Here is a 27848-nt window from a genome sequence, read left to right on the forward strand (position 1 = left end):
TTCGCTTACACATTGCTTTTTGAAGTTTTTCCAATAAGCGCAAACACAATAAAGGATATGTTCAATGGTTTTGTCACTAATTGGCCTTGCGCATTGATGCATGCACACAAGCAGGCCTCTGAACTTGTTGATCTTGTCAAGCTCCTCCCTGGTAAACTGAAATGGACTCCCAAGGATTTCTCAGCCTCCCAGTGCAGCTGAAGAGGAAGGCAAGCCCAGCTGATCCTCCTTGGTTTTAACAGCCACAGTGAGAACTGTTTATAAAAAAACAGACAGGTAGCAAAAGTAAAAAACAGTGTATGTGTAACAGGACAGAGGCTGGGCATGATGATCCTGCACCGTAAGACAGCGTCTTAACCACTATGCAAAAGCATTCTGCATTCATGGTTCTAAAGCTTTAACCTGATATCATCTCACCCACGGGGGACTGCTGCACACGTCCATTCATAAAGCTTTAACCTGATATCATCTCACCCACGGCTGCTGCACACGCCCATGCTTTAACCTGATATCCTCACCCACCTGCTGCACACGATTCATAAAGCTTTAACCTGATATCATCTCACCCACCACTATGCAAAAGCATTCTGCATTCATGGTTCTAAAGCTTTAACCTGATATCATCTCACCCACGGGGGACTGCTGCACACGTCCATTCATAAAGCTTTAACCTGATATCATCTCACCCACGGGGGACTGCTGCACACGCCCATACATAAAGCTTTAACCTGATATCATCTCACCCACGGGGGACTGCTGCACACGTCCATTCATAAAGCTTTAACCTGATATCATCTCACCCACGGGGGACTGCTGCACACGCCCATACATAATCGCTCACAATCGCTTATTAATCACACACTACCTAAAAGGTTCAAAATATTTGGATAAAATCAAACTTCTTCAAACTTCTACTTCTCAGACTATAGCCAAATGCAATTCAAAAAGAGGCTAGAAGTGTATGATAAAGGGCTAGTTCGGTGAAGATGCAAAATCAAGACCATTGGCGTGTTAATAAAGCAAAGTTATTTTTCAGTGCTTCTTGAGTCCTTAGTCATAATGTTTGTCTGCTTCATTACGAAGGTTCTTCTGTATTCTCTTCCCTATGCATAAAATAATGTGTAATTGCTTGTGATGGATGGTTGAGAGACTTTATTATAGAACACCTACTTCCCAATTGCATGTTTCCACTGCTGCATGTCTGCATTTAGTCCTGTGTCTGTTGAAATAGACTGCTGTAGTTTCAGTTATCTGCTGGAGGGCGTGGCAGGTTTGTTCTTTTTAAACTAGCTGTCACGTCAGGTTTGCTGTGATTCAGCTTACACATTCTTATCTAACCACCATTCCCGCGAGTTACCCTTTATAATGGTAGGATGTGGTCTGTCTGTGTGTATACCTTTATTAAAGAGCCCTTGAGATTTCACAAAGAACAAAGCTTATAGTACAAGAGAGATGTCACAATCCAAACTTTTACCTTTACACTTAGAAATGGATTGTTCATGTTTCTGTAACTGTATTAGCCAGTAAGATACTCCTCTGAGCCTCCCATGTGTGGCACTGTTAGTTCTAGACACCCTTGGCATTATTCTGGCTCCTCATCCACTGTACTTTTCCATTCTGCTGTCAGTTCCAGTAGGACACACGGCATTTTTCCAGCTACACGTTCTTCTAACATTTAAGTGGTTGCCTGCTGGTTTCAATGGACATCCATCAATTTTTATGAAAGTTCACGGTCATATGTGGAGTGATTTGTGTTATACAAGTTGTGCGTTATCTGGGTATGGGCATCATTTTTTCAGCTATTTGTTTTAGATCTAGACACACATAAGAAAGTTTACAAACGAGTGGAGGTCATTCGACCCATCTTGCTTGTTTGGTTGTTACTGATCCCAGAATCTCATCAAGCAGCTTCTTGAAGGATCCCAGGGTGTCAGCTTCAACAACATTACTGTGGACTTGGTTACAGACTCCCACAATTCTCTGTGTAAACAAGTGCCTCCTATTTTATGTACACGTTGCTTTAAATGGCACTTACATTGCTCTGTATTGCATTACATCTGTTCCTGTACCCAGCTGGAGGGATTAGCAGGCTGTTTTCCTTGTCCTTTGGCACCACCTTCCTAGCCCCATCTGGTAAGGACAAAAAAGCAGTCCTACAAAGGTAAAACTGTCAGTGTGTATCTGCCACTTCAGAGTGAATGAACATGTAGAATTTTGATCACTGACAGATTTCAGCTGAAGTGCTTCGTTGAAATCTTGCCAGCACTGTGCTCAGCATGCACGACTCAGCTCTCTCCAGATCCATCACAGCCCTGATTGTCTGAGCTGGGTGGCTGCCTTGGTGCACAGTATCGACAGTTATAGTTTCTCTGAAACTGTCAGCTTGACGGTGTGTTGGTACAGCGGGTTCTGTTTTAAAGAGGTGTCTCCATGGCAGTCTCCTTGTTTTTGTTTTCTGTGAACATGCTAATTAATGTTGCTGGTGGTTGGGTCTGTGAACATGCTAATTAGTGTTGCTTGTGGTTGGGTCTGTGAACATGCTATTTAGTTTTGCTTGTGGTTGCTGGTTCTGAGCTGTGGGCCTTTGCTCTGTTTCGCTATTCTGCAAAACCAAAAAACTGTGCACACACATACAGAGGGTCCTTATAATCGCTTAAACATGTCTAAAACCACTGTTTACCAGTCAGTCCATGTCAAATCAGCAATGAATGTTTCAGTATTACCATTTCAGATGTTGTTGAAATAAACTGGAGTATATGTTGTGGCCAACTTTTAGTTGCAGATCCACTTTGCAGATAGTTTCCTGTAACCTTGTCTTCAGTTTTTAATAGAGATTGGTAATCTGCAAAGGTATATCACTTTCCTTACAATGCCTTTGACACATTAGCCTATAGTTTAAACGTGCTGATTGTAAATGTTACATTTTCTGCTTTAGTCACCCCTAGGGCCTTGATTGCTAAACATTACTGTTTTATGAAGCTTCACTTAGTGACTTTCTGACTTGAGATCTAATGGGATATTAAATTAAACCAGAAAAGTACCCACTTTCTTTCCTATACTTTTGTATGGTGATGATGAGTGAAGTTTCAATGTGATTCCATGACTCCTTCCTCCTAAACATTGCATTGCATAGTGCCATCTGTTGGGGATAAATGGAACTGCATATTTGTGGTTTATATGCTGGTAATCCACTGAACGTGTATACCAGTTGTTTGTTTAGAAGGAATTGAATTGATTAAAAGGGAAATGGAAATGAAAATTGATTTTTAAAAGGAATTGGAAGTAGAATGGGGGAAAGGAGTTGACCCCAGCTCTGGGGGTTACTGTAATTGCTACAGTTATTTCAAGGAGCCTGTGGAAGACAATATAGTACTTTATTGAATTCAATGAATGCAATTAATTCCAAGCATTTGTAATTGTAAGGGACTTGTAACTGCAAATGCCATTTTTTATTGACCAGATGTTCGGCTGTTTCCGATAAATATTTGAAAAGTCATTATATATGGTATAATATATGGCAGTAGGGTAGAGTAAAATTAAATACAAAACAAAGAATTAAACACCTCTCTATTACTTTTATCAGCCATCAGTGCATTACAAGAGGATATATAACTTGGTGTCTGGCGGCTTACTTCAACATAATAGTCTTTTCTTTTTGTTTTTGTTACCAAAAATGCATTTTAAGTGTACACAGGTCATCTGCAATATAATACGTTGTGGCCGTAAGCAAAGGTATTGATTTGAGTCACTAAGAAAAAGGAGCTCAATAAACCAATTGTTGGATCTGGAGGGGGGTAATATCTTCTGACAAAAGCTAAATGATTAGTATACTTGCCAGTATAGATTCACATGGTTGTAAGCCACGCTCCATCCCTCTTGGCCTTCGACGGCAGTAGAATAGAGTGCACTGTCTGTCCGTCTTTCTTTCTTTTGCTGTGTGTGTTGGGAACACTGTGTGCTTCCTCAAGTTATTTTAGACCTAATCATGTTATAGATTTAGAGATTAGGTTTGTCATTTGGGCCAGCAAAGAGGCCAAGGCAAATAAAAGCTGATTTCAGGAGTTTGTATGAGATTACTGAACAGCACTTGCGGGGGAAATCTATTAAACTGTTTGTGAGCAAATGGGGTTGCAGTGTTCAGGTGTACAGGTGATGCAGGTGCTTTAACAATGACAAACACAAAGTTCACGGTTCAGAACAGTTATTGTATTTCTCCTTTTTGTCTGCTTAGACCGTAAAATAATAAATTCTGGCTGTACACACCAATGTGTATTGCTAGCTTTAAACCACGGGGTTCAGTCCCGAAATAATAATAACAAACAACACAGACACCGCCACTTCTTCTGACAGAGAGTGCTCTGCGTGCAGGTGCAGTGCAAGGTATTCAGTGACAAGTGCAGTCCGAGCTTGATGCTGGCCTGTAGCGACAGCTTCCCGGCTTGTGTTAGCCGTCTAGTACTGACAAACAGACAGTTAGCACTCACACAAACAGACAGATTATATTGTAACATCCCCAATTATACCCTTGGTCCCACCCCCTGCGATAGCTAGTTCAGTCACGCCTCCTTCAATCCATGACTGACACATCACATACTGCTTTAGGGCGATGACTTTAGGCATTGTGACTCTAACCCCTTCCTGGCTGGCTGGCTTCCGACTGACCCTGGAATTAACTGCCAGACCAATCAGTACAAGGCACTCTGTTCTTGTTATACAGCACCCGCACAGATCGGAAGGGAGATTGTTGACTAGGGTTAATTTGCTCTCTGTCACACTGTATGTCAGGAAAAGATAATTTGTCTGATGTGCCATTTCTTCACTTTGCCGACTTTGTATTTTTTCAGTGTCATGGAAGCTAACAAATGTAACAGTACCCTTCTCTTCGAGGTATTCTGGCTGCCTTTCAGCTGAAGAATAAACTCATTTTAATTGGGTATACATGAACAGGACAATGTTGTGTTTTTTTTTAAAGTATATTTCTACACTACCTCAGACTGGGACCTAGGAGATGTGATGTTCCAACGTGATTTCCGACGGCATGTGTTAACATATGGCCCAATAAGGCAGGACCTTGAAGTCATACCAGTACTGAAAGGGTTAACCCTACTGTCTCAGACACCATGTGGTGCTGGCTTTGCAGGTAAACACTGCAGGCTAAGTGTGTTGGTTAAACTAGTATGTGACTCAATATGCCTGCCACATTATAAACAGAACAGGGCAATTTTATTATTTTTGTTTTAAAATCGTGATTCTATTTAGCTGATCTAGGTTGCAGTGCAAAATGCCACGGGTAATGCGTTACATAGAAATGTTTGAGTGGCTCTTACTGTGTGATATTGATCCAGATGTCAAGTCTAATACCCTGTTGTCATTGCAGTGCAAGTTAAGGCTCTCGCTCCCACAGCTGTCATTAAGGGTCTCGTGATTGAACTATATTTGCTGCTGTTGAGCCCAGAATACACAGAAGAGCCTGTGTGAAAATTTCAAAATATTTTGCTTTCTAATAAAAGAAAAATATTGCCTGTAGCAGCCTCTTTTCAGCAAAATCAATGGTTGCCCAGTGATTTGTAAATGTTTTTGCTGCTGTTTACAGCAAGCATGCCGAGTCACAATTAAAGGCACTGTTGAAAGCTGTTTATTGAAGGTTCACAAGAGGCAGTTCAGTAATGTAGCTTTAATCTTTGAGGTGAATGCAAGGCAAAACTTCAGACTGAAGGAGGCGCGATACTGTAACAGGCACACTTCCCCATACTGAAGATTGTTTCTAAGGAATATTCTCGAGTACATAGTGCAGGGATGTAAATAAGACCCCCATTGCATAGCAGTCTGATCCACTGCTGGTTTCACTGAGTTTAAGACCACACACCTGGAGCTTGCTACCTGTACTGTGGATAATCAAGCTTGTACTAAAGAATAAGTAGCAGGGTTCTGAAAAATATAACGTTATACATCCCCACATGTTGCTACAACTGTTTAAATAACATACCTGTCTTTTCATTGTTAACATCCTGACAACTTTTTACACTTACAACTTTAAACTCTGTTTCAAAGCTCTTTTCAAAATGCCCGCTCTAGTGCACTGGGGTTTGAGATCTGTCCTCTAAATCATTGCAGGCAGAGCGAATAAAAAAACAAAAAACAAGTTCTCTGGCTTCTCTGTTCCGTACCACATCATGGATCGTTTTTGCTGTGTTACCTGTATGACAATATGGGCAATAATCCTGACACAATCAGAGCACTAGTGTGGCCATTTTGAAAAAAAGCTTTGAAACAGTTTCAAGTTGTAAGTGTAGAAAGTTGTCAGGGTGTTGACAGTGAAAAGAAAAATGTCAGGTATGTTATTTAAACAGTTGTAGCAACACGTGGGGATGTATAATGCTATGTGTTTTGGAACTCCGCTACTTACACACTGGAAATGAGAAGCAGTTCATAATTGTAATGCTCTGTGCGACAGACTGGAAATGAGAAGCAGCTCATAACTGTAATGCTGTGTGTGACAGAGACTGGAAATGAAAAGCAGCTCATAACTGTAATGCTGTGTGTGACAGAGACTGGAAATGAAAAGCAGCTCATAACTGTAATGCTGTGTGTGACAGAGACTGGAAATGAAAAGCAGCTCATAACTGTAATGCTGTGTGTGATAGCAGATGGCTGCAAACTGCCTCCATATGTCATTTTCTTATATGAGTAAATGCATATTTGTAAATGCATATTTGTAAATGCAGCTTTGTAAATGCATCTTTATTTGATTTTGAGGGTGGGAAATTTGGGCTGTGTCTTAAATTTGAGGACACCTTAAATTGGAAGGAATACGTATTCAATCTGTGTCTTATGTTTTTTTCATGGACTGAAGAGACCAGTTCCGCTGGTAAACAACATGTGAAATTTGAACAGTAATGGAGATTAAGGTCAAGGATTCCTCCGGGAGTGAAAGGATGCAGCAATAGACTTTTTCTAATGTCATTGGCATTGATGGCCTGGATACTTTTGACTTCTGATATATATGAACCTGCTTTTAAAAACAGAATGTCTTTGAAACCATGTACTAATCGTGTGTGTGTGTGTGTGTGTGTGTGTGTGTGTGTGTGTGTGTGTGTGTCTGCCTCACACTTTACAGGGTGAACAGAACTGCCTTGCCTTCACAGCATCCTGTAGGTCTATCAGATTTGATTTGGTTATAATCCCATTAATTCTTTTTTTGCATATATTTGTGCTAAGAAAATGTTTGTTTCTTACCTGTCTCGTACACAGGTCAGTAAATGATTAGTTGCATCAAAAGTAGTTTCCTTTCTGTCTTTTTCTTTCTCTGTCTTCGTCTGTGTCGTTCTTTCTGCCTCCTTCAGTCAGTCTGTCTGGAATAGCTCAGTGTTGGAAAAACAGAGCCACTGGGAATAATTACAAACATTGGAAACACAAAAGGCTGGTTTCACAGACCCCAATTAGCACTAATTCTGGACTATCCAGTGTTATTTTTAGGTAAGACAGTCCAAGACTAGTGCCATACTGGTCTGTGAAACCAGCCAAAAATGACATTTTGAAGCTGCTAACTTAAGATCTTATATACAGGGTCTGGTTTGTATTGCATTGCGCAAGTGTTTCGTGTTTGGTTCTCTGTCCTTCTAAAGTAATTTTCCTCCCTTCTTGCTGTGACAGGAAGCCGCCAGATGCTGTTGAACGCTGTGTTTATCTCCCCTCTGAATAATCTGGTCAGCGATTTCATTAAGTATCAGGAGATGATCGAAACCACCCTGGACATGGAGCAGGTACAGAGACACTGTGTGGGGAAGGGGGGTGATCACCCTGGGCATGGAGCAGGGACAGAGACACTGTGAGGGGAAGGGGGGTGATCACCCTGGGCATGGAGCAGGTACAGAGACACTGTGTGGGGAAGGGGGGTGACCACCCTGGACATGGATCAGGTACAGAGACACTGTGTGGGGAAGGGGGGTGATCACCCTGGGCATGGAACAGGTACAGAGACACTGTGTGGGGAAGGGGGGTGATCACCCTGGGCATGGAGCAGATACAGAGACACTGTATGGGGAAGGGGGGTGATCACCCTGGGCATGGAGCAGGTACAGAGACACTGTGTGGGGAAGGGGGGTGATCACCCTGGGCATGGATCAGGTACAGAGACACTGTATGCGGAAGGGGGGTGACCACCTGGGCATGGATCAGGTACAGAGACACTGTGTGGGGAAGGGGGGTGATCACCCTGGGCATGGATCAGGTACAGAGACACTGTATGGGGAAGGGGGGTGACCACCTGGGCATGGATCAGGTACAGAGACACTGTGTGGGGAAGGGGGGTGACCACCTGGGCATGGAGCAGGTACAGAGACACTGTATGGGGATGGGGGGTGACCACCTGGGCATGGATCAGTTGTTCATTTCATCTTCTGTAAAGGTCATCTTTCTTTGTTGAACTGAGATCCGCAGAGTGGGCAGACTCGTACTGATTATCCAGGCAATATCATTCCATGATATTGATGGCTTTCTTTGAGATGACGATTCCCCTTTTTCTTCGGCTCCCACAATTAGCAGATTTGTCTGACACCCTGATGTGAACTTGGAACTTGGAGATCTTTCGACCAGGAGGTGACCCCAAATCTATCTTGTGTTATACAATACAGTGTTCTCACAACTCTGAAAGTTTTTAATGATCTCTAGTCTTCCAAGTCATTTTTGTTTAAATAAATAATGGTGCAAAGACAAAAACTCTGTGTGTGATGATAGCAAAAGGAATTGAGACAGACTGTTCATCATGAATTAATAAAGAATGTATGTTCTCGCCACTGAAAAATGTAACATGAGGGTACTCTGTAATAAAAGTTTAATAATTGATGTTAATAAGTGTTGATATTGGAATGTGGAATGTGTCCACTAAGAATCTTCCCTGGGTCTGAACTGAATCAAATATCAGTGCCATTGATTTTTGCTGCTTAAAATAGTTAATACATCTTTCTTAATTATTATTTTTAAAATGTAATGTTAGATTTGAAGTCATGAAAACTCAAACTATTCTCTGCAGTGTACTCCCCTGTAGAGCTCCTGTCTGGTAATGTCGCTGTGAGCTGCATGTATAGAGAGTTTAATTCATGTGGTATTTTATTTATGTATGCGTTCATTTATTATCAGTAAACAAGTATTCCCCAGTGCCGTGATGCGCAATAATGGCGTGCTTGCTTTGCGCACCTTCCTGGTGCTCTGAAGTTACTAATGACGGCATCACAAGCCATTGTGTTTGTAATGTACATATTGGCTTCTCACAGTGAGTGAATGCTCTTTGTTGTGACCCGGCAGTGCTTTGTTTGTGTTTCTGGGTAACGTATGGTTTGGGACAAGGTCTTCGTCGCCATGGTGCATATTTCAGATAAATCAAGAGATTTATGAAGCAGAATGACTTTTACCTACATACAGTGTGTTCTTTATCACACCTCTCACAGTATATACAGACCCAGATTGTGGATAGACACAAGGAAAGGCATGCTTACATACAAGTAAATACACACCATTATTGGGAGAACGTGTGTCATTAACAGCGGCTCCAATTTATATTGAAAAGCATTCCGCTGTGCAGGGATGAAAGTCTTCTTCGTCAAGTGTGTTGGCTGTTCTTAATTTCATTCATGTGACACACTGCCTGCTCCATTCATAAGAAGCAGGCTGACATTGTCAGTTTGCTGAAAAGGCTTTCAGTGGAGAGATACTGAAGCTTATCTGTTGAAACACCATGTAAAAAGGTTTCCTAATACGCCACACCTCGTCTCCTCATCTACATGTTATCGGGTTGTAATTGTAACATGTTTGTCAGGCTGTCTGAACTCAAAAGAGTAGAATTTCAGAGATCATTACAGCAGGGTGAGCTGCGGTTTAGGTGGTGCAGTTTCAATCACGTTGTGTTTGCTCTTCAGGTGGAGCACCACGAGTCCCTCGTGAAGCCGTCATTCGACCTGAATCTGAACGAACTGCGGAAAAAAATGGACAGCCCAGAGAAAAGCATGCAGTCTGCCTTGAGCAGCTCAGCCAGAGAGCACGGTAAGAAGCTGCTCACACCTTAGCTTTCCATTAATTCAGCTTCTGAAGATTTTTTTAATAGCTAGTAGAATGTATTAGAATGGTGGTTGATGCTGTATTAACTAAACCACAATGGATTGCTTTTGAAGCTGTTATTAAGTTTGAAGCTTGGGTGCTGTTTGGGGTCAGTTGACCTCTGCTTAAACAGGTCTGATTGACAGAAATAAAAGTATTTCATGACTGTTTTCAACCCACTTAGCGGGAAAGCTTGTCTGTTTAAACATACTTTACAAACAGCTTTCAACACCAACAAAGCCACACAGCACTTCTAGAAACTCTGGCACATTAACATTAACCCAGTTATTAACACAGACTGTGACACAAATACAGATGTCAGATAGAGACCTTCTGCTGTTGGCAGACCTGTCACATTTTGTAGCAAGACAGCTGGCTTGTTTCTGAATCGTTGTTTGCAGTGAAAGGATTTTATTTCTTCAAAGAATACAGTTTCTTCAGGAAGTAGTCTTGGCTCGAAGAACATTTGTCACAGAAGCCCTTCTCGCTACTCTCCTCAATACAAAAAGCTGTTTGTATAGATTTCATGCCAGAGATTATTTGAGCTTGCTTGTGCTTTTTTTCCCCCTATAGGTCTGGAGGCAGGCAAGACTGTAAAGCTGGAGTCAAGTGCCCAGCTGGGGTATTACTTCTGAGTGGCTTGAAAAGCCTACGCAACAACAAGAAGTTCACCACCTTGGACATCCAGAAGAATGGAGCAAGGTTCACCAACATGTGTAGGTCTTGCCAGGGTGAGGGAGAATAGCTGAAGCAAGGACAGAGTTACCCTGCACAGCCTTTACATGACGGTAATGGCAAAATAAGACCTTAATACTACTAACTAGGGGTTTGCTGGTACTTGTACTTCTTGTTCTTGACTTTTCAGAAGCATTTATTGGCAGGTATTAAATAAATCTATTTGTTACTGTGCTGATTTCAAAACAAGAAAAGCTGTCCTTCCCTCTCTTTTTTGAGTACCAATCAATGGCAATTAAAAGACGATTGGAAGCAAATTTTCCTCTCATCAGGGGCGCTGAGATATTGTCAACGGATGCAAGGAAATTGTGCTTCCAGTTGGCTTTTAATTGCCGTTGATTGGTACTCAGTTGTAAAAGTGAGGGAAGGATAGATTTTCTTGTTTTTAAATCAACACATAAATGGATTTTTAAATGCTTCTTAAAGGCAATTATGAGTATCAGCACACCCCTACTACTAACAGCCAGCTCTTTTGATGTGTTTATTTTCATGAAAGTTGCTCTTGGCTCTTGCACTTTATTTTGGTAGAACACATGCCATTTTTCTTGTGCTGTCTTGAGAACCAAAACCAGCTCATCATTCATGGTTTTGCAGCCGAACACATCTCTCAGGCTTAAACGTGAACTGGTGCCCGCAACATAACATTTCTGTGGATTGTATTGATGACACAGATAAGTTAACTGAGCGCCACTACACAGGATGTTAAACGTGGATGACAGCTGCATTGCTGCATTAACCCAAGTGAAATAAAGAGTCTTCAGATGTGACATTAATCACAGCAGTGTTGAGTAATGTGTGCTGCATTCATTTACAGAGATTAACTGCATTTCAAACTATTCTGTGTCTTTCACTAAAATCTATTTGTTGGAACCAAGTGTTCCCAGAGGCCCTGCTGTAAATTAGTTAAGAAGTGTTCATTACATGCATGGTTCTGTAATTTAAATGGTTTGCATTAAAACTAGTGGTTTAACACAACTTCCAGTGTGAAATCCCTTCAGCACCATCTGTCGACTTCTTACTAGCCTGCTTTGACAAAACAACATTTTAATTAAAATACAGCCATACTGCTGTCTAACAAATCCAGCATGCAGTGTGAGGTGGAAATATTAAGCAAAGTCTGTTCGGCTGACTTTTTAATGAAAATATGAAAACAAAAAATTGTGTGTGAACTGTATAGACGTGCATGTCTTTCATTGATGGGTGTGTAGCTGCCTGCTTGAACCAGCTTTATCTTTTGAATGTTCTCACTCATCAAGCCCTGTTTTTTGTCAGGCTGAACACCAAGATGTATGATACACAGCAGGTATCGGATGGTTACGGTTTCTGTATTTTCACTTGTCCCAAAACTGAACACCTCAGACTTCTCTTATTTTGAATTGGCCTCATCAGTGTTAGGCTTGCCATGTTGTCTGCTGCACTGCAAATACTGTGATAGTCGCTTCACTCTTCAGCACATGACAGAAGAGCGCGCTGCGAGTCCTGCTTTTTATTTAACCAGTCGCTTTGTTTTTCACTCTTGCTGCTTGCAGGTAGTATGTTGTACCCAGGAGCTCCTCTGTAGTAAAACACTATAATTAGAGTCATGCTATTGAAAGCTTAACTGGCTGTACCAGAAAATCTTAGTAATGCTTAGAAAGTGTTCCGTTTTTGACTTTTTTAAGGCATTTATTTTTTTTCTGTCAACCTTTTTTTTCACTAGTCCCTTTACTAATGGGAGTCTGCTGGAAGCAGATAGATTCAAGAACAGAAATTACACGACAGTCTCAGGTACATCCAAACCACAACCTTAGGTGAATTATTATTTCAATGTTGTGTTTAATTCAATACAATCTGGGCACAGGACATCTCTTGACTCTGAATGCATTAGCTTGGACGGTGGATTAAACAGTGCAGCCTAATTATTGTTTCCAATGAAAGCACAGTGTACCTTTCTTAACAAATGAATAAAATATCATATTCAGCTGAGTTTAACAGTGAACAAAGCAGGTTTTTTTTTTTTTTTTTTAGTAATATTTAATGAGAACCCACACGGTCATGAAACTCTGATTGGTGTCTGTTCGCTAGCACTGTTAAAAATCGTTTGCCTGAAGCCACCCTATTCCAATTATCGTACGTTTAGGCTGATGGACGTTCTACCCTTCACCAGTTCATTTGATGTGGTGTTGATTGGTTCACAGCTGTGTTTTGCAGGCACTGGAAGGATATTAATGCATGCTGTATGTGATGTGGGGATCCAGTGTAATTGTGTATATTCTGTGACCGACTCATATGAGAGAACTATACTAATGAGATCCTTGCTGCTAATCCATTCAAAGGATAGTTGTGAGTATTTTTAAAGACAGTGTTTGAAAAAAGAAAGTTTGAGCTGTTTGTGAGGTGTAACAGAATAAATCACATGGGATCTGAACTAACCTCTCGCCTAACTCACTGATGCCCATCTATTATTTTTTTTATAATACATGGATATTAGTATCTGTAATTTATTTTTGATAATTCAGGAACAGTGAATAAAATTTGGTAGATAATGAACTGCACAAAATTACATTTAAGGAAAAGGTGTTTGAATGGGGTATGCCTTTTTTTCCCCCCCCACACTTTTTTTGCTGCTCCCATTGGTGAAGAATAATCATAAATCTTCACAGAGACAGATTTGTTAAAAGCGCCTAAAAATGACAAATTGATTTTGTGTTTGAATGTGGTCTCAGGGTGCACAGGAGTCAAGTATGGGTCAAAGGTCAAGTGTGCCATTTTGACGTCACTGCTGTGGTATTGTATCTTTTTTTCCCAAATGGCTCAGGATGCAAATAGTCTTCATATACTTTATAGATAGGAATTAACCGTATTGCACAACAGGTGTTCTCCAACAAAAGCATTCTTCAGAAAGTTCTCGTCAATCATGTGCTGCCAAGTGAAATAAACATGCATCCAATGTCTTGCCTGTGCAACAAACAAATTTACAGAGCAGTGCAGTGCACATGCAAGAAATATTATTTATCTATATATAATATATATATATATATATTAATATATATATATATATATATATCATAATATATATATATATATAGACACACACACACACATATTGTAACAGACCCTTACAGCTCAGGTTCATTTTCACCCTTAAACCACAGACCCAGACACAAGATTTTAAGTTTTGGGCACTTATGCACACTTTTATTATTGACAATAATAAAGCAAAATAAAAAAGAAACAGAAACTCCCACACGGAATACTAACTGACTTACTGTCTATTCCTAACTAAATACTGGACGGCCAAGCCGTTTCCCAGTTAAAAAACTGTTTTTACACACACATACAAACACAAAAAAGGTTCACACAGTACCCTTTCAACCCACACAGGCTTCTTCCTGGCAACAGCCTCACTTCACACAGACTGGAGTCTCAAACAAACATTTCTGATCTTCATATATACCTACCTGCTAATCACAGGCAGGTGAAAATGATTACAGATTGGAGATTAAATTAAATTGCAGGTGAGTGTGTATTGATATGCGGCTTGTCAATGACAGTTCCATTGACAGAATTGAAGCATGACTCGTGCAGAACTGTCCAGCGAGGCTCTGCTTTCGTTAAAGTATTATTTCATTGATGTGCTGCCTTGCTCTGGTGCTTTGCCCAGCCTGAGCTACACTGAAAATAATGTCTGCTCACATACAATTTTGCATGCTTTTGCAGCATATTGAACATTTTGTTTCATATTCTTTTGATATGCATTTCCAAACTGAACGTATTGTTGGAGCGCCTGTCGGATGTGATGTGCGTTCGCATTTCTTTCACGTACATATTTACAGAACTCATTTTTTTTCATTGCAGTGTAGCAGTGACTGTTGATTAATGTGTCGTGTCTTGGGCTCAGACAGGAGATTTGAAGTGATAGTAAATTACTGTAATCTCCCCATTCCCTCAAGACAATCCAATCTCACTTCAAGATGTTTATTTTAACATAACCCTAGAGCAGCAGATCATCATGCATCTTTCTTGTGGAATTCAATAGCAAGATATTTCATTCTACGCTGTGTGGGACTCCTTTCTCTTACTTGTATTGTTTTATGATAAATTGACTTGGTTAAAAAAAAAAAAAAAACAGAAAAGGAGAATGGATGGGATTTTAATTGTTAATTGTAATTCGATGTAGAATTTCTGGCATTGCAGAGTCTGACCATGAAGCTTGAGTGGATTAAATCAAGCAAACAGCCTGTATTATTCCCTTTGTTCTTTAAAGCTGGTGCTCCAGTGTCCCTGGCATGTTTCTAAATGTGTTACAAAAATAATGTAGGTGTTCAAACTGTTTGATTAGGGATACAGCATTCAAGGTGAAAGGTCTCCATCTCCCACTCTCTCCTTTCCTCCCTCACCCTCTCTATCCCTCTGTGCCTGGCTTGTAATGTGCAGACTCAGGATTTGAGCTTTCTGCAGGAGAACTAGCCCCAGAGTAATTGATTGAACTCTGGAACAGCTATGATTGATGGCGTGAAGATGAGTAAATGTAAAAGCCATTTCAGGTGCACTTATTCAGCTGGTGATGCATTCTACCCAGAACTGTTTCTACACAAGCACAGATGCATGACCCACTTAACATTAACACTGTGTTTTGATTGTTTAATACAGTACCTGCTTAAATTGAGTATTTGTGACTTTTATTTGTTTACAAGACTGCATTATAAAACTTTAAATACAGCATTTAGGCAGCATTCATGGAATTAACCCAAAGCAAAACTTTAAGCACAGTACAGAAAATAGGACCAGAGGGCACATTTGGAAATTAAGTGGAGATAAACAGAGGGTAGGTGTTTCTCACACCTAGATGAGGTGTTCGAATACATTTGCACTCTGCATATATACATATAAATATTAAATAGATATACTGACTACAAAATGCTTGCTTTGCAGTGGTACACACTGATGAGGTGCAACGGTGAGTGAGGGCACAGGGGATGCTTTCATTTTTGTTCACAATCACACATTAAATGATACAAATGCTTTATTTTCATTAGTTTGTTTATTCCCCAATCAGGTTACGTCGAGCCGATCCAGACCCTGAATGATGTGATGGGTCAGCTGGACGCGGTGGTCAACTTTGCTCATGTGTCGAGTGGGGCTCGTTCCTCGTTTGTCCGTCCGGTCGTGCTGGAGAAGGGTCTGGGGTGCCTCAAGCTGACGGCCTCCGGACACCCCTGTATTGAGGTCCAGGACGGCATGGCCTTCAACCCCAGTGATGTGACCTTCCAGAAGGGCAAGCAGATGTTCCACGTAATAACTGGTGAGGAATTCACAGCCTGCTTTCATCTAGCTCACAGTCTAACTATTTGAATGTGTTTGACTGTCATGTTTTGTGCTTTGCTCTGTGCAATCCCACCAAAGATTACAGGGTCTTAAATTTTGAATGTAGATATGCGCGCAGTTGACAAAAAAATAACCATTTCACATTGAGGCCTATTTTTTGTGTTTTCCCTTATGTCTCTCAAATTCAACCTATCAGCGAATTATACAGTAGTAGATACTTTAAACGCAGCACAGAAAGCAGGACCACAGAACCCAGCTAGAAATTAAGTGGAGTAAAGGGGGTAGGAGACACTTCTTGACAGGGTGGTGAGGGTATGGAATGGGTTATCTAGTCATGTTGTTTCACTAGGATACTTAGACACAACTTGGCAAAGATCTGAGATCAATCAGCTACTACGAACTGGACAAACTTTTGTGGACCAAATGGCTTCCTCTCTTTTGTAAATTCTCTTATGTTTCTTCTGTTTGTTTTTTATGTTGGGAAACACAGACTAGAGAGCCAAGGTTATCATAGTTCGCTGAACTTGCGCTTCAGGACTTTACTATACATATTGATCCTGACATATTAAGAGTTTAATTCCATGGATTGAATAATAAAAAATAACCTTGATGATGATATTTTTTTTTTCCCCAGGCCCTAACATGGGAGGCAAGTCGACATGCATGCCCGTGCATAGGCTGCTGAGGGAAGCACTGGGAAGAACCGCCCAGCCGCAGTGGCTGAGAAGTGGGCTAAAACCTGCATTCCAGCTTGTCCTGACCCCCCACACATCTTCGCCCAAGGATGCCTGCATCGCTTCACCCAAGGATGCCTGCATCACTTCGCCCAAGGATGCCTGCCTTGCTTCACCCAAGGATGCCTGTCTGGCATCAGCTGGGGTTGCCTGTTGCGTCGCATCGGCTGGGGTTGCCAGTTGCTCTGCATTGCCTGGGATTACCAGTTGCTCCACATTGCCTGGAGTTGCCAGTTGCTCCGCATTGCCTGGGGTTGCCAGTTGCTCCGCATTGCCTGGGGTTGCCAGTTGCTCCGCATTGCCTGGGGTTGCCTGTTGCTCTGAATTGCCTGGGGTTGCCAGCCACTCTGCATCTCCTGGGGTCGCTGGAACTGCTTTGCCAGGGGTCGCAGTCAGCTCTGCTTGGCCGCAGGGGTCAGTGTGGCCGCAGCCTCACCTGAGGGAGCTGCCAGCTATGAAAAAGGGAGGAGAGGTCAGGGGACCACCTTTCCTGCAGCAATTTCGCCAGACGTAGCTGCCGGCTATGAAGGGGGGAGAGGTCAGGAGACCACCTTCCCCCACAGCAGTTTCACTGCCAGAGATCTTCGGGGAGGTCTGGAGACCACCAACACCAACAGATTTTTTGGACTTGCCCCGGCTGAAAGAGTCAGTCTGGGAGCTATCAGCACGTCTGCTGACAGCTGCACCATTGGCAGCATTTCCACTGCCAGTGGTACAGCGGGAGGAGAGATTCGCCCCACTGTCAGTATGTCTTCTGACAGCATGGCCAGTAGAAGCCTGGCTACTGGCAACATTGCCACCCATCAACCCCTTAAAGTCCCTGTTCTTGGCCCAGGACTTTGAGCGAGACTTTTGGGATTTTAAGGGGGGAGGTGGCCATTGAGGCCATGTGTGCCTTGCACAAGGGGGGGTATATGTGACAAAGTGCCCGCCCCGTGTGTATTTTGTGTTGTATGTTGTGTGTTTGTGTTGATGTATAGTCATTGGTACACGGGATATAAATGGGTCTGTGTAACACAAGTGTTTAAAATGTATATTTGTATTAAGGCACGAGGATTGCACAGCACTCACGTGCAAGTAAAAAGTAATTATATGTGAGCACAGGGAATTGCACTTTATTAATTCAAGTGCAGTTGTACCTCGACTCCAATTGAATGATTGATTAGCAATCGAGTCTCGGTACAGCCGCATAAAAGCAGCAGGTTTTCACTCACTCTGGGTTGTGTGTTCGGTGAGTGGAGAACGGGATTGGAGAAGATAATAACAAAAGTTAAAGTATCAGCTCACCTTGTTTGTCTGTGTAGTCCATTTTGTTTGTCTCTTTGTTTTGGCTGCCAGTGCCATGTCGTGTTTTTTTTGTACTGTTTTATTTTCTAATAATAAACCGCGCAGCAGCGCATCCATTTATCATTTCATCTCGCAGTACTGTGTGTTTCTTCTGGTCTGACGTCCCTCACTACAGCCGTCTTTGTCACACACCTCCACAGAAGATGGTGATTTAGTCTCTCAGCTGTTAACATGTTACCCCTGAATGGCCTCCCTTATACAAACGGCGAGCTACAGTCATTCTGCTGATGTGCAGGGCAGGTCATTTCTTCCTGGAATTTCTTGTGCTGTAGCCACTGCAGTCTGAAAACCATTACACAAATCAGTCGGATGTGATGGTCCTGGGCCAGTGTGGTGACCCTCTGCCTTCCAGGATGTGGCCTGTCCCTCACAGAGCCAGTTTCCTGGTTTCTCTGGACTACTGATTGTTGAAGCAGAACATCTCATTCTCTGGGCAACTTCTCTCACAGACTGGCTATATATATATATATTAGTATGTCAGTGGGCAGACAGCTAGCTAGAGAACTGAGCAACAGCACTTCTTCATTGAAATGATTAAAATGCAAACCAGGCCCCCGTGGAGGGATTTGTGACATTAATCAGGACTGCGTGACATTCCTTGTTCTCCACCCATTTTAAAAGAAGCCATGTGAGGCTTTTTTTTTATGGTGGGAAATAAACAAATGACTGAATTTAAAAAAAACACCTTATCAGTCAGTCATTTGACTTGTATTCTGGGGTTGCTAGGGAACAAGCTGTTCTGGCCGTCTGTGTGGGAGTTACAGAGGGAGATAAAGAAAGGGGTTGTTTCATTAAAAGGCTCTCCAGTCACAGTGCATGTAGAACATGGCTAAGGTAAGTCAGATGAGGCTCATGGTGCAAGATTACTGTGTTAGTTTTGCTATATAGGGGGGTTCTTAACAATGACTTGGTCCCATGGCTATTGAAAACAGCCCATTCTTTTAGGGTTAGGATTCCCTTTGCTGGTTATTCCTGGGGTGGGAGAGGGTGGGGTGGTTGTATTTTTGGAAATCTAAGCTACAGTTGGTTTTTAAAAAGACACTCTTATTTTGGGGATGATGAACCTACAACAAATGTGGTTTGTTTTTATAATCTATTTTTTCCCCTATGCTGTCTACTAGTAAAAATTTGTTTCAAAATAACTTTGAATGAATGTTGATCGCAGGCCAGAAACGCTTTGTCTTTTAAATGGCTCAGACAAGTGCTTTTACATCTTTGTGACTCATGTCTCCCAACACAGAGTCACATTTAAAATTATATAACATGTCTCTCGACACACATTCCCATTGGAAATTATATAACATGTCTCTCGACACACATTCCCATTGGAAATGATGTAACATGTCTCTCAACACACATTCCCATTGGAAATTATGTAACATGTCTCTCGACACACATTCCCATTGGAAATTATATAACATGTCTCTCGACACACATTCCCATTGGAAATGATATAACATGTCTCTCGACACACATTCCTATTGGAAATGATGTAACATGTCTCTCGACACACATTCCCATTGGAAATGATGTAACATGTCTCTCGACACACATTCCCATTGGAAATGATGTAGCATGTCTCTCGACACACATTCCCATTGGAAATGATATAACATGTCTCTCGACACACATTCCCATTGGAAATTATATAACACAGATTGAGTGCCACCGTATTTGTTTTTTGGTTTGTAACACATAACTAACCAAGCAACAGGAAAATTCTACACTAACGAAGGCAGCAGCTGAAACGTTTTGACTACTTTATTAATTTTTTAATCTCATGGAGTGATTGTTTCTGAAATTATTGATGAGCCTCTCACCCACACCTTCACTTTGGTTCCATGTGTGATTTCGTTGGGTCATCAAGCTCACACCCCCATTGGTGTTTCGTCAACACGCTAAACAATGCCTTGTATGTTATATTGACACCAGTGCTTCAGCTAAGACAAGCCTATTCATACCCAGTTTGTGCTGTTTTACTGACAGACTGCTTGCTGATGGAATTAGACTTGCACTGTCTGTTTCTGCTTGCTACATTGCTTCAGGTTGCCCCTTCGCCATGGCAGATGGCTAGAAAGTGTGACTTTGTAGCTACAAGGCAGCACCCGGGAAGGGTAATTGGTTCAGAGGAGATTAATTTGATTTCTCTGCTGGCATGTTCCAGCAGCCTTGGAGCTTGTGAGAAATGAGTTGAACTCTCCTTCTGGATTGGATTGAATAATAGGAGGAGGGTGGAGCTTGGGCTCCTATACTGGAGGATCTAGAATTTACTGTGCACACTGAACTGCAACCACAGCAAACCCCCACAAAAAACTTTATTAGGTTACTACTGTATGCATCCTTCATTCAGCCTGTCTTATTGCTCTTGTCATGGTCTAGGCATGCATTTTGATTTGTTCCTACTGCTAACCTTTTGTTACCCTCTACTGACCGGTGTAGTGTTAAACCACCAGTGATTTGGCTTGAGAAGCACTGGATTAGATCAGCAAAGCACAATGATGGTCTACGTTATTTGGTTTGTGTTCAAGCTTGACTGCTGGATCAAACAATTACAATAATAGATGTGATGAGGTGAAACCATCCCTGCCCATGTTCTCTCCCTCACACACAGGAGCGCCAAAGCCAATACGACACACCCTCTGGAATCTCCAGCAATAAATCAGTGACTGCATCTGCTTTCCCCTGGCTGTGGGACTTTGCACATCACTCAGTCATGCCTTTGCCAGGTGAGCTACTGTGGGTATGGCCATGTTTTCAAAGCATTTACTCCTGTTTTTAATAAATAAGTACCAGTAGTATTGTATGAAGACTCAAGCACTTTAGTACTTGTTTTTTCTCAGTTTTATAATGTTAAGGTGGATATAGCTGGTTCTTAACTTTGAGCTTGCAAACAAAGCTCTTACTGTTCAGAGCAGATGGATTCTTTTGACTGAATATAAACAGGCTTGTGCCTTTAGGTCTATTCACACTATAGCATTTATTCACTGTGTTTATAAGCCGACGTCTGATTATAGCAGAGCAGAATACCTTGTTCTTTATGATAAGTAGCACAATAAAGAATACAAACAGAAATTATGTGAAAGTATGAGGAAATCGGAAAGTACTAGTGGTATGTTAAAATAAACACAAATATACTGCATATAGTTGTATAATCTCAGATTGTTTTATTGGTAACAAATCAATCAATCTTTATTTTATTTAGCGCCTTTCATAGTGGACTACCATCTCAAAGCCCTTTACAAGATGCAGTAACAACAAGAGAATCCATTATACTTTAAATACAGAGAAATGCATTATATGTTAAATACAGAGGAAAGTGCATAATATATGATAGTAGCATAATACATGAAGTAGTACATTTAATACAGTGGAAAGTGCATAATACATGATAGTAACATAATACATGAAATAGAACAAACAGGTGGGTCTTGAGAATTGATTTAAAGCCAGCGACACTGGAAGCATCACGCACCAAAGCTAGGAGAGAGTTACAAAGAGTCAGAGCCATGAAGCTAAACGAGCATTCTCCAGGTGTGGTGCACTTTTGCTTGGGGATAACAAGCAGGCCAGGGTCGGGTTTTAAGTAGAGCTGGGTGTCATCAACATAGAAGGAACAATGTTATTGGCAACAATTTAATAATGGATCATAGTATCTCATGCTTTTTAAAAGCTCTAGCCAACATTTAACCTGTAGTCAAAACAGTGTGTTTATTTTAACATACCAATAGTGCTTACTTTCCGATTGTCATATTTTCCCATAATATCTGTTTGTATTCTTTATCGAGTTGCTCCTTATAAAGAACAAGTTATTCTGCTGTGCTATAATCAGACGTCCCCCCATTGTTCCCCCATTGTAAAAAACACAGCGAATATGCTATAGAGTGAATAGCCCTTTACTCCTATATCCACTGACGAATGAGCTGGTCTGGAAACTGGCTGAATTCAGAACAGATGTTTATGGTCTGATATTAGCCCATCAGTGTGGCTTGACCCTGGTTTGCTAATTTTCAAAGTTCATTTCCAACCAACATTACCCACATTCCACAACATCTTGTATTTTGTGAGTGGAATACAGTCAGATATCCCTTACTCAGATACACATCAGTCGCGTTTTACCATCCTTGTATTAAGAATAAAATCAATCTCCATATATATATATATATATATATATATATATATATATATATATATATATATATATATATATATATATATGTTACAAATTAATGCACTTACCCGTCACACACAATTTTCAACTCTGTCACCAGTTTTCTGATACAAAGCACATCTCTTCAATATTACAATTCATTTTATTTCTCCAAAGAAAAATTTACACAGTGCTTCCTCCAACTTCACATGACAAAAATGCAGCAAAAACAATGCTCACGAGACAAGCTAAGGTAATGTAAAAGTTGATCATTAAACGGTTTTAGATACTGTGATGCATTTAAAAAAAAATCTGTGATATTTAGTTGGTTTTGTGCATTTTCATTTGCAAGTGAACTGTGACATTAGGGCCTTATTGAGCACTGTATTCTGCAGTTTTGAATACTGACTTGGGATACTGTTTTAATTCTGGAAACTGTTTTTTTTTTTTTTTTTTTTTTTAATCTTTTGCTAAACTGCATTGCCTTTTACATTTTACGCAGTTCTGTGCATGGATAACATGTACATGATTGATCTAATTTTGCTGTTCGGTCATTAATGGGGAAGTTTACATACGGCTATAATATGTACCGGATTTAAATACTGTATTACAATCCACATGTCCACAGTCATCTCTTTTGGCAAGTGATATTTTCAGAATCATATTGTTCTGAATTAAAATACTGCTTCTGTTGAAAATGTAATACTGTACCAACAAAACCAACTACAGTACATCTAAATGGAAACCTATTTTTTTAAAAACAGTCCTTTCAGCTATGTATTATTGACATTGTATCTTTTTTGTATTCCCTGAAAAAATGGACATGGGTTAAATGGCCAAAATGAAATAATTAGATATGCGTCTGTGAGGCGTGTGAGTAAAAATGGATTTTCCAGACAGTGATTTACGTGTAAAAATTAAATTTTTTTTTAATATTACATGGAAAAAAAAAAAATAATAATAAAGAAGGATGTGAGGGAGGGAGTGCTGGAGTAATCAAAAATAAAGGAAAGGAAGCCTCTTAGTCCTCTTCACGCTCTGCTTAAATCCAAAAATAAAACAAAAAGGAATAAAAACAGAAAAGAGCCAAGTTAGTAAGGCCTCCGTTCGTGACACAGTCCAAACTCCCACGTACTTCCCTCCAGCCTTTTTTCCCCCGCCTCTATTCCTTAGGACCAACCCCGAACACAGTAGCACGTTCCCTTTAGTATGCAAACCCCGCCCCGGTAGTCAGTGGATCACCAATCCCAAACTGACAGGTATCCTTAATTTCACTTGACTCCAGTGGTTGGAATTTACATACTCGTACTTCCGCCCCTCACCAAGGTGCCGCCCCTCAAAAAGATGACTTTTGTCATGGTCACAAGACCTTGGTAAGGGAAGTCCCGAGTTGGTTTGATGCCTTCTACTGTTGGGAGGCTGAATTGCAGACCGAAACCCCTTTGACTCATCACAGCGTCACACTCGTTTAACCATCACTTTTATAGGGTTGGATATGTGAGTGTTTTGACTGTAAAACATATCATTTACAGGTCAACTTTGAATTTTGAAAGGCAGGCTCACAGCATATACGTGTGGTTTTTCGCAACTCTACAGTCCTTTTTGCTCTGACTCAGTGAGCTATACAATGGATTCTCGACAAGCATACAGTAGCTGATGATATGCACTGCAGCTGTCGTTATCTTCTCACCTTGTGTTGCACCTCATGGGTTTACAAGCATAACCCACTGTTTAATTAACACATTGCCATTGTAGTCTGAAAAACACACTGTCTGCAGACATGCCCCACTTTCACAATGTCTTCCCATAGGAGCATAAACTCCACTGCTGGCAAGCAATAGAAACCTGATAAAGAAAATGTACATAAGAACATAAGAACATAAGAAAGTTTACAAACAAGAGGAGGCCATTCGGCCCATCTTGCTCGTTTGGTTGTTAGTAGCTTATTGATCCCAAAATCTCATCAAGCAGCTTCTCGAAGGATCCCAGGGTGTCAGCTTCAACAACATTACTGGGGAGTTGATTCCAGACCCTCACAATTCTCTGTGTAAAAAAGTGTCTCCTATTTTCTGTTCTGAATGCCCCTTTTTCTAAACTCCATTTGTGACCCCTGGTCCTTGTTTCTTTTTTCAGGCTGAAAAAGTCCCTTGGGTCGACACTGTCAATACCTTTTAGAATTTTGAATGCTTGAATTAGGTCGCCACGTAGTCTTCTTTGTTCAAGACTGAACAGATTCAATTCTTTTAGCCTGTCTGCATATGACATGCCTTTTAAGCCCGGAATAATTCTGGTCGCTCTTCTTTGCACTCTTTCTAGAGCAGCAATATCTTTTTTATAGCGAGGTGACCAGAACTGCACAAAATATTCAAGATGAGGTCTTACAAGTGCATTGTACAGTTTTAACATTACTTCCCTTGATTTAAATTCAACACTTTTCACAATGTATCCGAGCATCTTGTTAGCCTTTTTTATAGCTTCCCCACATTGCCTAGATGAAGACATTTCTGAGTCAACAAAAACTCCTAGGTCTTTTTCATAGATTCCTTCTCCAATTTCAGTATCTCCCATATGATATTTATAATGTACATTTTTATTTCCTGCGTGCAGTACCTTACACTTTTCTCTATTAAATGTCATTTGCCATGTGTCTGCCCAGTTCTGAATCTTGTCTAGATCATTTTGAATGACCTTTGCTGCTGCAACAGTGTTTGCCACTCCTCCTACTTTTGTGTCGTCTGCAAATTTAACAAGTTTGCTTACTATACCAGAATCTAAATCATTAATGTAGATTAGGAATAGCAGAGGACCTAATACTGATCCCTGTGGTACACCGCTGGTTACCACACTCCATTCTGAGGTTTTTCCTCTAATCAGTACTTTCTGTTTTCTACATGTTAACCACTCCCTAATCCATGTACATGTGTTTCCTTGAATTCCAACTGCGTTCAGTTTGAGAATTAATCTTTTGTGCGGGACTTTGTCAAAAGCTTTCTGGAAATCTAAATAAACCATGTCATATGCTTTGCAATTATCCATTATCGATGTTGCATCCTCAAAAAAATCAAGCAAGTTAGTTAGGCACGATCTCCCTTTCCTAAAACCATGTTGACTGTCTCCCAGGACCCTGTTACCATATAGGTAATTTTCCATTTTGGATCTTATTATAGTTTCCATAAGTTTGCATATAATAGAAGTCAGGCTTACTGGTCTGTAGTTACCTGGTTCAGTTTTGTTTCCCTTTTTGTGGATCGGTATTACGTTTGCAATTTTCCAGTCTGTCGGTACCACCCCTGTGTCAAGAGACTGCTGCATGATCTTGGTTAGCGGTTTGTAAATTACTTCTTTCATTTCTTTGAGTACTACTGGGAGGATCTCATCCGGCCCAGGGGATTTGTTTATTTTAAGAGCTCCTAGTCCCTTTAACACTTCTGCCTCAGTTATGCTAAAGTTATTTAAAACTGGATAGGAACTGGATGACATGTGGGGCATGTTGTCAGTATCTTCCTTTGTAAAAACTTGTGAAAAGTAATCATTTAATATATTTGCTATTTTTTTTTTTTCATCTACGATTTTGCCATTTGTATCTCTTAAACATTTAATCTCCTCTTTGAATGTTCTCTTGCTGTTGTAATATTGGAAAAACATTTTGGAATTGGTTTTAGCTCCCTTAGCAATGTTCATTTCTATTTCTCTCTTGGCCTTTCTAACTTCCTTTTTGACTTGCGTTTGCAGTTCCGTGTACTCTTTCTGCGTACTTTCTTTTTGGTCCTTTTTTAATGCTCTGTAAAGTGCCTTTTTTCACTGAATATTTTTTTTTAATTGATCTATTAAACCATTTTGGCAATTTAGTTTTACATTTAGATTTGTCTACTTTAGGGATGTAATTGTTTTGCGCCTCTAGTACTACATTTTTGAAGAACAACCATCCTTCTTCTGTGGGTGTTTTCTCTATTTTACTCCAATCTACTTCTGTTAGTCTCTGTTTCATACCTTCATAGTTTGCTTTTCTAAAATTGTAAACCTTAACTTTAGTCTTTACTTTTGGGGATTTAAAAAACACTTCAAATGAGACCATGTTGTGGTCTGAGTTTGCCAGTGGTTCTCTGACCTCTGTTTTAGTTATTCTATCTTCGTTATTTGAAAAGACTAAATCAAGGCATGCCTCCCCTCTAGTGGGTGCCTTCACAAATTGTGTTAGGAAGCAGTCATTTGTCATTTCCACCATTTCTATTTCATCCTTCGCGCTACCCACCGGGTTTTCCCATTTTATTTGGGGGAAGTTGAAATCCCCCATTAGTATGGCTTCTCCTTTGCTACACACATTTCTAATGTCATTGTATAACAGATTATTTTGCTCACCGTCTGAATCTGGCGGTCTATAGCATGCTCCTATTATTATGCCTTTTGAATTTTTGTCTGTTATTCTGACCCATATTGATTCGGTTTTATTTTCTTTGTCCAGGTTTAACACCTGGGCTTCAAGACTGTTTCTTATGTATAGCGCTACCCCTCCTCCTCTTCTGTCCTGCCTGTCTTTCCTATACAGTGTATACCCACAAATATTATATTCGTCCCCATCACTCTCAGATAACCAAGTTTCTGTAACACCTATCACATCATAGTTACCTGTTAGTGCAGTAGCTTCAAGTTCTAGAATTTTGTTTCTGATACTTCTAGCATTTAGATAAATACATTTAATGGTTGTCTTACCTGAGTTGTTGTTCTTGTTTTGATGCGGTCTCCCTTCTGTTTTTTTGTTGATTTCTCCCCCCTTCCTTTCTAGTTTAAATGCTTCCGAACCTGCTCGAGGATCTTTTCTCCGAGTAGACTAGTTCCCTTGTTATTTAAATGCAGTCCATCCCGTCTATACAGATAGTCCTCGTTGTAGAATGTGGTCCAATGATCAAGATAGGTGAAGCCTTCCCGTGTGCACCACGTCTTCAGCCATTCGTTTTGATTAATTATTTCCAGCTGTCCATATGGTCCTTTGCAAGGTGCGGGTAGTATACCAGAAAATACCACAGTTTTGGTTTTCTCTTTTAATTTCCTTCCTAGCTCTCTGAATTTATTTTGCAGGGATTTTGGTCTGTCTCTTCCAATGTTGTTTGTACCGATGTGGACGACTACTACCGGGTCGTCTCCTGTTCGTTCTAGGAGCCTGTCCACGTTCTCAGTGATGTGCTTGACCGAGGCTCCCGGAAGGCAGCACACTGTTGTAGTAAGGGGGTCCAAACTACGAACTGAACTTGCTGTGTTTCTCAATATGGAGTCCCCAACAATCATGACCTCCCTTCTTTTTGCTGTCTGGTCACCACTGTCAATAGGGTCCTGGATGTTGTTCCTTTCATTCTCTTGTTGTTGGTTCTGCTCATCAAAATTCTGAAGTGACTCAAATCTGTTGGTTGTTTTGATTTCTGGTGGTGGTGTTTGACGAAGTTTCTTTTTTTCCCTGCTTCTGCCTACCTGAACCCAGCTGTTCTGACCTT

The 27848-nt window shown here is 40.7% G+C and overlaps 1 protein-coding gene across 1 annotated transcript; it reads left to right on the forward strand.

Annotated features, from left to right (window-relative positions):
* The first annotated feature begins 14605 nt into the window (after window positions 1–14605).
* LOC121316626 (DNA mismatch repair protein msh6-like) lies at window positions 14606–17382 on the forward strand. Its single transcript, XM_041251667.1, has 3 exons — window positions 14606–16111; window positions 16769–16977; window positions 17281–17382. Exons 1-3 carry the CDS (start codon window positions 15901–15903, stop codon window positions 17380–17382), a joined length of 522 nt encoding a protein of 173 aa, XP_041107601.1. The 5' UTR covers window positions 14606–15900.
* Window positions 17383–27848: the final 10466 nt, after the last annotated feature.

This window comes from Polyodon spathula, chromosome 6, assembly GCF_017654505.1.
Source record: "Polyodon spathula isolate WHYD16114869_AA chromosome 6, ASM1765450v1, whole genome shotgun sequence".
Lineage (NCBI taxonomy): Eukaryota > Metazoa > Chordata > Actinopteri > Acipenseriformes > Polyodontidae > Polyodon > Polyodon spathula.